Source organism: Pectinophora gossypiella, chromosome 15 (genome assembly GCF_024362695.1).
Source record: "Pectinophora gossypiella chromosome 15, ilPecGoss1.1, whole genome shotgun sequence".
NCBI lineage: Eukaryota > Metazoa > Arthropoda > Insecta > Lepidoptera > Gelechiidae > Pectinophora > Pectinophora gossypiella.
In genome coordinates this window covers 4,619,801-4,630,343 of record NC_065418.1, presented here as the reverse complement: position 1 = coordinate 4,630,343, position 10,543 = coordinate 4,619,801, and the positions used below count along the sequence as shown (strand labels likewise).

Genomic DNA, 10,543 nt, shown 5'->3' with positions numbered 1-10,543 from the left:
AATGTAATTAATAAATATTGGACGAAGGTAAAAAAAAACCTTAAAAACAATCTTATTCAAGATCACAGTATGTGTTACTGTAGCAAGGTATGGAACGACAAGAATCTTTGACACGTGGCCTTGATTAATTAACGTGGCGTATGAAACCGCCGGAAGGAAATAAACATGAAAGCAGTGGTGGCCCTGGGGTGGAGCGAGGTGTGCGGGCGCATGCGGGAAAAAGAGGGGGGGGGGGGAAGACAGGTTCACCCTGGCCGCAAACTAAAACTTCATCGGGTTAGATTGCGGACACATAAAACTCATACCGGGTGCTCGTTAACATTTTTAAAAGATTTAAATAGGTACATTTCGGTGGCCGTCATCATCATCAGCCCATTAACGTCCCCACTGCTGGGACACGGGCCTTCCCTATGGATGGATAGGGAGATCGGGCCTTAAACCATTACGCGGGCCCACGTTTATTTAACTTAACTAGCGATTTAATTAACGACTGCTAATGCAGCCGGCACCAACGGCTTAACGTGCCTTCCGAAGCACGTAAGAGCTAGAGATGAAAACTTTTTTGTGGTCACCTATCCTATGACCGACCTATGCGAAAGTTAATCGCTGCGCCACCGAGTTCCTCCGTAAATTGATCTGTAAATTAATCGAAAAATTTTGTATTTTAAGGGACTGAGGGGTGCCACTGAGGTCTCGCTCCACCTAAATATTTTGCTAGGGCATGCACTGCATGGAAGCATTCTTATGGCTTAAATTACGCAACGAAAATCGTATCGCGAGAGGCGGGGCTTCAAAATCATACCGCCAGATTTCATTTACTTATTACACGGAAATTTCAGAAGCTACAAAGAAATGGAAACATGGTTTGGAAAGGGAAATTTGTATAGAATGTACTTAAATATATTAGAAATACGTCTTTTTGTAATAATAAACCAAAGTGGCGGAATGTCAAAAAGTTGTACTTGTTGTTTGTACGGTCACGAGCATTAATATGTATACACTTTGGTACCGTGTCACATTAACTTTTTTGACAAATTGAACTGTAAGTTTCACTAAATGTCAAATATGTTAGTGCGACAGAGTCCTAAAGTGGGTACATTATATTGCTCATGACTGTATGGAGAATGTATGCATATGGTGCACCCTAGCACCCTCTTCTCATGTCATCCAAATGCCATAAGATCCTTGGCGACCTGTATTAGGAGTCTCAGAAAGGTTCCGTTCGTAACGTTTCCCGAACGAAACGTTTCACAGACCCCTAACGCCGTAAAACACAATAAGCGTCAGTTGGTTTTGCCATTTTGGTAAATTATGAAGAAAAAATAATTAATTTTATTTGCTAGTACAGTAAGCTAAATCATAAACACATTTTTTGCCCAGGTAGTACAGAATGTCGTAACTTTACGCTTTACCACACCCCGGAAACTCCTTACTAAAATCTCATTCCTACCGTGTGCCGGCTTACCGCGCGTGCGTGCCAGACAGACAATCCGCGCTGTCCCCTTTACTCCTTAACAGCTTACGGCTATTTATACTAAAGCAAAACCCAGAGGGAGTGAGGTAAATCTAGCTTGGCACTGGATACGAATTAGTGCGGGGCGAACAGTTCCCATTCTATATGCAGTATTATTCTTTATTTCAAGTTATGTAGTTATTTTAAGACAAATTAACAGATTTGGTATTAATATTAATTTAGCATTAACGACAAACCAACATTTAGTTTTATCTGCATGTTCTAGCTAATCTCTTAGTATTATTTTACTTAATCTATGAGTTGTCTTGAAGATTAACTAAACATGTGATTGGCTAACATTTTACATTATGATGTATGGAAACTAAGTTCTGCGGCTACAAAAAAAGGCTCGGCATTGGCGGTGAAGATTGGACTTTTTGCATACAATGAATCTATTTTTAGGGCTGAACTAAACCTGGCTACAAGGCATCGCACTTTCCTATGCTTCTTTCCTTTTCTGTCACTCAGAACATCATTAGTCATTGGCTAGAGCGAGAGTGCGAGAAGCTCTCGGTAATAAGGAAAAAAATCATAGCAAATGCGAGGCCGCCGCTCGCTTGACGCTATACTGTAAGAAACCAAATGCCCAAAGAATGCAACAGCGCTCGGCTGCATGCCGCAGAACAAACGTGACAAATGCGGTTCCGTGCTGCCAAATGTGTCAGTATGAATCAGAACAACTACCTATAATACCGCGTGTATGTATACTGTGTCTCACAGCACGCGTCAGCGTGCAATAGCATGCTATAGCGTGCTTAAGCATACGCTATTCCTTCAGCAATCTGCCACGCACAGTCACTCGTCGCTTTAGCAACCGGTTCTGAGTAACGATTGGAGCATAGGAAAGTGCGTTGAGGTGCTGACAAATGTGATCCTGAATCATCACGCTAAAGTGTCACCAATCACACGCAAAGAAAACCTAGTCAAGATCAAATATTAAGCCTATGTAGATTCATTTAATCCGCCCCTTATGCGGGACATAGGCGTGGTGTGGCGTGCTGTCGTCGCGACGCCTCCAGTTCCTCGCGGCCACTAATAGAGCGGCACACAACGCCGCGATGAGCACCCCGCAAGAAGCTATCATCGCCGACAAGGCTGACGTCTTCATACAAGTCTGGCCTTCTGGTGACCCTGGAAGGTGAAGTGTTTTTTAAGTATTGATTAGGTGTTTGTGTCAATCTACAGATCAGGTTACTTTTGGTAAACTGACCTACTTATTTGTATTTTGTAATATTATTTGGATTTGGAATCAAGATTCAACCATGATTGACCATGATGATGAAATACGCTGAATCATGATTCTGTGTTAACTAGTCAGTCATGGTTGAATCAACCATGATTCTGTGTTAACTGGTCAATCATGGTTGAATTAAACATGATTCTGTGGTAATCGGTCTGTAATGCAAAGCTTCCTTTTCCAAATTATTATACAATAAGGCAATACTACGTATATAACGGCAACTCTCCGCTCCCCATCAGCGGCTGAGCTAGGTTTACCTAACAGCCCCTCGGTTTTACTCGGTTCTCGGTTTTCGGATAACGTCAACTACAGTGTCTCCGTAAAAAGACGTGTTGTGTATGAAGTATCTGAGATAAGCCGAAGGTATATAACATGATACCACTTTTATCGAATAAGTTTGAGTTTCAGGCTTTGTTCAAGTACCGAAGCTTGCTCCATTTTAACCGGCGCTTCTATTGGGTGAGATTGTAGTCAAACGCGAGCCCATTTTATAGTCACTTACATAAGTTCACGCGTATTTTCACTTACTACGATTCTGATACACCACATTCTCTTCGTCTACTTGTAACTATTTTACATAAGCATAAGCTCAGGATATACCGTCGTAAGACCGAATGTTCTTTTGAAATCGAAACCCAATTGTTTGACTATTGTGTCTGAAAATCTCGGCGTTAAAAGGATATCCCAATTGGGGTAGTCGGAAGGTACATCCATTATGAGATGAATTAAGTACCTACACCTCACCGAGCTTTATATTAGATCAACGTGGTGATATCGCCACCTATTTTTAATCAGTAATAATAAAGAAGACGATCGAACCTAAGCGCTGCAGCTCGGTATCCTCCTCACCCTCCTGCAGAACCCGCAAGGACTGGAACAGCGAGATGTTTTCTGACAGGCGCGGCGCGACACTCGCCGCTTGCGCGTGCGCACCCGTCTCTATGGATCGACGCTTCACGCTCTTCATGTTGCGCCAGTGGCATGGCTGAGACTGGAAGAATTAAATTGATGAGAAAAGGCAAGTGACAAGGGATCAGCCTATTAACATATAACAATTGTCCATTTTATTAGAAATGACACAATCCCTCTGTCTGATTTTACGACATTCCTGGGAAGACAAGCAGCTGAGCGCGTTCTATGTTTTCTAAGTGCCATTATTATTAGCATTACTAGTGACATCGTAACGAAAACTTTGAGGGATGTTCAGGCTATTCTGAGTTGATATCAAGTGGAATTTTCCGTCGCAAAAGTATAGAACGGAAAATAATTTAAAAAATACATGAATTTTGCGACGGAAAATTCCACTTGATATCAACTCAGAATTATGGTCTGAATGATCCCGCTCAGCTAGCCAGGAGTGGGTGTATGTACTATGTATTTCTACCCACTCCTTCGGGGATGCAGGCACGATACTGTTTTTTTTTATTATTATTATAAGTGACAACCACTCACAGGACACCGTCCGTGACACATGCGCACGTCGCACTCGATGTAGAGTGCAGGCGAGCCCGTAAACCGGAACGTCTTCATGTACGCGTACACTTGAGTCTCGAACACACCCGACTCCGACCACGACCCTCGGAACCGGGAGATCAGCTTGTCATCTACCGGGCACCTGGAAACAAAATTCAATCCAAATTCAAAATTTCATTACGGAATGGTGGCGAAAGGATGGTATGCGATGTCGAAGCAGACCACCCCGAAGGCCGGATGATATTGTGATGCTGGAAAACAGTGGATGAGCCTTGCACAGGACCGGAAAAGAAGGCCACGATATCTTTTGCCAGTGGATACAGGAAGACTGGATAGAATAGAAGTCCTGTATGTTAGATTGATATGGATGTTCACTCTGTGTGAGCGAGACAGTCAGATTCAAAATCCAAGTGGGGGTCGCGTTGGCGCTCGATACAAGTAAGAGTAATTTGAGAAACACAGACGGGGGGCGGGTCCCCCCCCGACTCCCTTCCTTGATAGAGGTCCCGGACGCAACATTTCATGAAGGTTCCGAGCTTTTTCTAGCAGCTACTTTCTCTCTCTCTCTCTCTCTCTTTTTTTGACATGACTTATTGTAGTTTTGCCGCAGATGGCATTAACTACTTGGCCGGACAAATGGGGAGCGCTGAAGGCTCTCACCCGGTACAACGTTAAGACAACAGGCCTGAGGGTGCCCAGTTGGGCGCGAACCTCGGCTCAGGGCGTCGTCTGAGAGGAAAAATATTTGAAAGAATTAATCGACCCTAGTGGGTCGATAGCGATAAGCGCTGAATGAGGGAGCTACTTTTTCTCGGTTACCCACAATTTGGTGCAGTAGTTTTAGGCGGATGAGCCGTTTAACAAAAAAATACGTACCGAGTTATATTACTGAATAAAAACATTTTCCACTTTGCAAAAACGGTATTGCTTTTGAGCGTACAAAAGGGTATGCTTTCATTGAAGCGCGGCCGTAATAACGCGGACGTGCAAAAATGTTGAACGATTATTAAGGTTAGGTACAAAACAAAAATTACAATGACCTTGTTTGGTTGAAGGTGATTCTTACACGCGCATTCTCTGTTTCGGTCTATCTGCCTTTAAAATGTCGGTGAATTGTTTCAGGGAAATGTAAAATTACTAAAGTTTGATGTACTTGGACAAAGTCGGCAGGGCTATCGGATTTTGTATACGGTTTCATGCAAGGCCCACCTGTCCCGCTTTTGCGATTATGTACAGAAGCATATATTTTTTTTTTAATTTAATAAAATCGCATATCTGTATTAAATAGTTAATGCAAATCTATTTCGGAATTACAGCAAACAAAATCTCCTTTGAAATAAGCTCATATTGAAAGGCGAAACTGAATTTGATATTTTTTTCCGATTAGTCGTTGATTTCTTCTTAAAATATCGTGATCTAAATGTAGCCATCACTAGGGCATACTAGGATTCACTGAGGGGAAACTAGGGAGAAACCATGGGATAACAATTTTCACTATGATCGAAACATGACACATAAAATACTATTTTTAAATAAAGATCTTCTAAGGCCGAGGCTTTCCTTGCAGCTACTTTTCCTCGGATATACCGGTTGTGAGAAGCTGCAAGTTTTAGGCGGATGATACGTTCGTTATGTAAAAAATGACGATCCAAATGTTACCTACTGAATAAATATATATTTGAATTAATTTCTAGTCATAGGTAACTTGGCATAAAAAAACTTTACATACCCGTACTCATCTATAAGTTGTATCCGCTTCGCTGCGCCGTTGTGAGCGAAGCAATCGTTTACCACAATATCGAAGCCATCTGAAAGTAAACATAGCCTTAATCCAACTTTCTTCTGCAAGCGTAATAATCAGCTGTTATTATTGTGCCTCTTTTTTGGTTTTGCGCACTTCGCTGATATTATCAGCGATACAGCCTTTAGACTCCTAATGACAGTCGAACGGGTTTACCAACACATCTGACTAACTAATCAGATATTAATATGTAAGATGCCGCCGCGACCGCTTCCGGAACGTGTTTAGGATCATGACCGAATCAACCAACGGGTGAGAGCCCTCAGCGGTCCTCATTTGTCCGGCCAAGTAGTTAATGCCATTTGCGGCAAATCTACGATAAGCCACGTTAAAATAAGAGCGCATCAACCGGCGCGTTTCCCTCGCATTTAACGCTGCTAGTTGACAGAATGAATTCTTTCCGAAAAATCAAACATTAGATGTCTATTTGGTTGTATCGTCGATGGCTGACACACTAACTGAGTCAACTGAGCTGATGTTGGAACTAATGGGGCGATTCGCTAAGGTCAGTGCCCTCGGCATGGTCGGTCTACGGATACTGCGATGATATTGCTATATCGCACGCGACTATAACGCCGTCTGCACCGGTCCTGCCCTTACTGTTACGGTATCAAGCCGTTCACTGTTACCGGATCATATTTGGACAAGTATTTCGAGCGATTTTAGCCACTTACATTTTTATCGGGAAAGGAATTCAGTTTAGGGATAATAAATGTTTGCTTCATACATTGATCGGCAGGCGTAATATCGCCATAAAGCTTAAGCTGAAAAAAGTGGCTTCAAGTTGTAGGTTTTGAGAATTCGCTTTTTCCACTTCAACTACCAGAGGCGTTTCAGATTGCATAATGTTCCATACATATTCCTCTATGTGTATATCGCCTCTGCATGCATTGAGATATAAGCTCACGACTCTATTCCAGATTGGGATAATCAGAAATACCCATGTTTCTGAGCTTAATTAGATCCACGTGATACGCGAACCTAATCGCCGTCTTTAGTGGATTTACGAATTAGTCGATTGTATGTAAGTAATTAGTAATTACCATAAGCACTCCTCATATAAATAAGCAGAGTAAGCGGGTCCCCCACTCGGACGGGGCCGGCGACGCGTGCGCCGGTCGCGCCGTATCCTGATCGAATCTCCATGTAGCACTCCGGCGGTTGTAACGTGAATACTACCGGGTTGCCTGTCGCCACTCTGAAACATTTGAAATATATTTTTTTAAAGAACGTCTAGGGTCGTGTGCCGAGGTTTTTCTCGCAGCTTCTTTTCCCCGGCTATACAGGTTGTTAAAAGCTGCAATAGTTTTAGGCGGATGAGACGTTCGTTATGTCAAAATTAACGATTCAAAGTGTAACAATGTTACCTACTGAATAAAGATATTTTTGAATTTGAATATGTGAAGGTGGGAGTTCCAGGAATACCTATGTAGATATACTTAAAAATACAATACATAGTAGACAATCGAATTTGATTTCGAATTCATGTTTGGATCATAAATGATTATCAGGTGCTCAGCGGTGAAGGAAAACATCGTGAGGACATCTAAAAACAACATTCCCGAGAAATGCATTTTCGGAGGTATGTGACCTAACCAATATTCAGGTCAGACAGGCAGTCGCTTCTGTAAAAAACCGGACCTGTCAAATGTTCAGATTAGGTAAGCAGACCCTGTGAAAAACGGGGTAATGCTAGGGAGATGATGATGATGACACTACATAGTAGACAAGCAAGGATGACTTAAAACGTTTTATTGAGTCCCTTTTTTGTTTAATAGTAAATCAATGTCCTTAACTTTTATTGAACTATTCACATTTACCCTATATATCATATTTTGCTTACGATGTTTAAAACCACCACGTTTCTCGTGTTACCAATGATTATGGCATTATGAATAACACGAGTATCATAGCATCTTATGTAGATGCTATAGGTATCCTCAATACCAGCGGAATCGGCTAACATCGTCCTGCCTGATCGCAGTGGCACCAATCAATAGGCTAATGTCAAACTTATTAAATCAGGGGGGGTTAAAATGGCCACATCGAAGCAATTCATCTAAGAAGGCAATATTGCAATTTGACATTTGCGCATATAAAAGTAAGTGCGCAATGCAAACAAATGTCAAAGAGCAATATTCCTTTCTTAGATGAATTGCTTCGATGTGGCCATTTTAACCCCCAGTTACTTTTTAGTAAACTTCAAAACACGAAATTACTATGGAATCTGTATGAAAAAGCAACATGTGACGTCATAGAAAAACGTGATAAAATGTCGCACTTATTACATTTTTCTTTATTAAAATTCATAAATAAGCTAAATGGGAAAAGAAAACTTTTTGTCACCTTTAGATCTGCCTTTATTTATTTATCATAATTTACCTTTAACCTAGGAAACTACCCAAGTCGAAAGCCGAATCGATCGAGTAATATTTGAGATTTTACAAGATTTAAAATCGAGAATTCAACATTAAGAAATAACATAGACGTAAGAAAGCCAAGAGATAATATACTCACTCAACATCAAGAAACGGGAATGTGACGGTCTTCCAGAAGTCGTATCCATACTCGCAGGTGACCTTGAAGTGTTCGTCCAGCTCTTCTTCGATCAGAGGGTTGTACTGCACCGTTATCGTGTTCCACATCAAGTTCTTCTGTCACAAAAACCGTTACAATATTAAATAAAATAATAAATAAAAAAAAGCATTTATTTCGGGTAGGTACCTACCCATATTGTAAGTTACAATTATGTCACTTTAAAATTAAAAGTTATTACAGTCAAAATATAAAAATGAAATAAAGTTAATAATTATTAAAATCAAAACTAAATGTACCTAAAATTAAAATCATATTTATTAAAATGAAACTTATTAAAATCAAAAATTAATAAATATTGAATTAAAAACTGTAAAACGCGACAATATTACTATTAAAGAAAAAAAATGCTTATTTCCTCGACTGAATTAAAAACATTATAATTTTCAGCTGCTTATCTCTCGAAATAATATTATGTACTATAGGACTAAGGGTCATGTAAACTGCAACATGCTGAACTCTCTTTGGGCCACGGGCAGACGTGACTTCGCCATACATAAGTAGTGAAAACCTCGGTAGCGCCTTTTCGAATTTGAAAAAAATGTGGTCTTAAGATTTACTCGGATTAAAACTAAATGAAAGAAATCGAGGTTTTCTTGACGAAAATCTTGTCAAAATGTTTTTTTTTTAAATAACTTTACGGCTCACTATCAGGTTACGATATGTAGTGACCTATGTAGGTACGTGTTAATTATGTCAGTTGTAATGCGGAATTTGATTGAAGTATCCCTCCATTTCTAACATGATGGATTAATTAGGTGGTTTCTTAAACCTTGGATTAATTAGACGTACTTAATTTAAGAATATAAAGTAGGTACAGTATTGAGCAATATTATGTACCCACTTTAGAAACTTGTTGCACTATCATATTTGACATTTAATGAGACTTACGGTTTAATTTGTCAAAAATGTTAATGTGACATGGTTTAAAAGTGTGTACATATTAGCACTCGTGACCGTACTCAGTTCTTGTTTAGAATGGGTAGATTCATGGGTTGTGTGTTTAAGTCCTCTCTTCATTGAGAAATCCGTTGTTATTTCGGGGTTTGCTCACACGACCTGAAGTTATTGTGAAAATAATATGAAATTCACATAGAAACTTTCACGACCCAAACACAAGAAACACGCAAAAGGGTTTGATAAAGAGAAAGCTACGTTTAGGTAGGTCAGTACATCGTCTGGAGTAAAATCTGTATGTATCACGTGAGTCCATCTCCACTGCAGAATGTCACTATCATACCACTATCATAGCCGCGTTCAAATGTCAACAATTTTGCTTGAAGCGGGTCGTATACATAACTCTTACTACGATTAAATCTAGAGAACCATAGGCATGGAACGCAGTAGCTTTGATAAGGGCCTCGATTGTCCTGTAGAGGGCAAGGCTAAGGTAACGTAACCATAACAGTATTAGATATGTCAGATAGACAATGCTTAGGTAAGCAGAACAGGTCGGTACGCAAAATAATTGTTCATTATAGGACGTAAGATATTTGGCTCCGATTCCTGCATACACCTCCTAATTTTATTTTAAGTTATACCCGTCATTTTCTTATTCGCCGAAAAGGAAAGGGATGGTTGATTGACATCTGTTAATTTAAAAATGGATAAGTGATTGAACAGCCTCCATGGTCTAGTAGTTAGAGCGTAAAGCTCACGATCTGGAGGTCCGGGTTTGATTCCCGATGGGGACATTGTCGAAATTACTTTGTGAGACTGTCCTTTGTTTGGTAAGGACTTGAATCACCTGATTGTCCGAAAGAGTAAGATGATTCCGTGCTTCGGAGGGCACGTTAAGCCGTTGGTCCCGGCTATTAGCCGTAAAAACACCTCCACCAACCCGCCGTAGAGCAGCGTGGTGGAGCATGCTCCATACCCCCTCCGGTTGATTGAGGGGAGGTATGTGCCCAGCAGTGGGACG

At 40.7% G+C, this 10,543-nt stretch overlaps 1 protein-coding gene across 2 annotated transcripts in view; it reads right to left on the bottom strand.

Moving 5' to 3' along the window:
* Positions 1 to 1,776: 1,776 nt before the first annotated feature.
* LOC126373137 (uncharacterized) overlaps positions 1,777 to 10,543 on the bottom strand; it is a 48,647-nt gene continuing 39,880 nt past the window's right edge. The window contains exons 8-13 of one of the 2 annotated variants that reach the window (XM_050019159.1): positions 8,545 to 8,681; positions 7,071 to 7,225; positions 5,956 to 6,034; positions 4,206 to 4,368; positions 3,573 to 3,744; positions 1,777 to 2,644 (exon numbers count right to left, since the gene is read on the bottom strand). In XM_050019159.1, coding sequence (XP_049875116.1) covers positions 2,466 to 2,644; positions 3,573 to 3,744; positions 4,206 to 4,368; positions 5,956 to 6,034; positions 7,071 to 7,225; positions 8,545 to 8,681 — 885 coding nt within the window. In that variant the 3' untranslated portion in view covers positions 1,777 to 2,465. The remainder of the gene's footprint in view (positions 2,645 to 3,572; positions 3,745 to 4,205; positions 4,369 to 5,955; positions 6,035 to 7,070; positions 7,226 to 8,544; positions 8,682 to 10,543) is intronic. The other variant, XM_050019160.1, reaches the window with a different exon arrangement.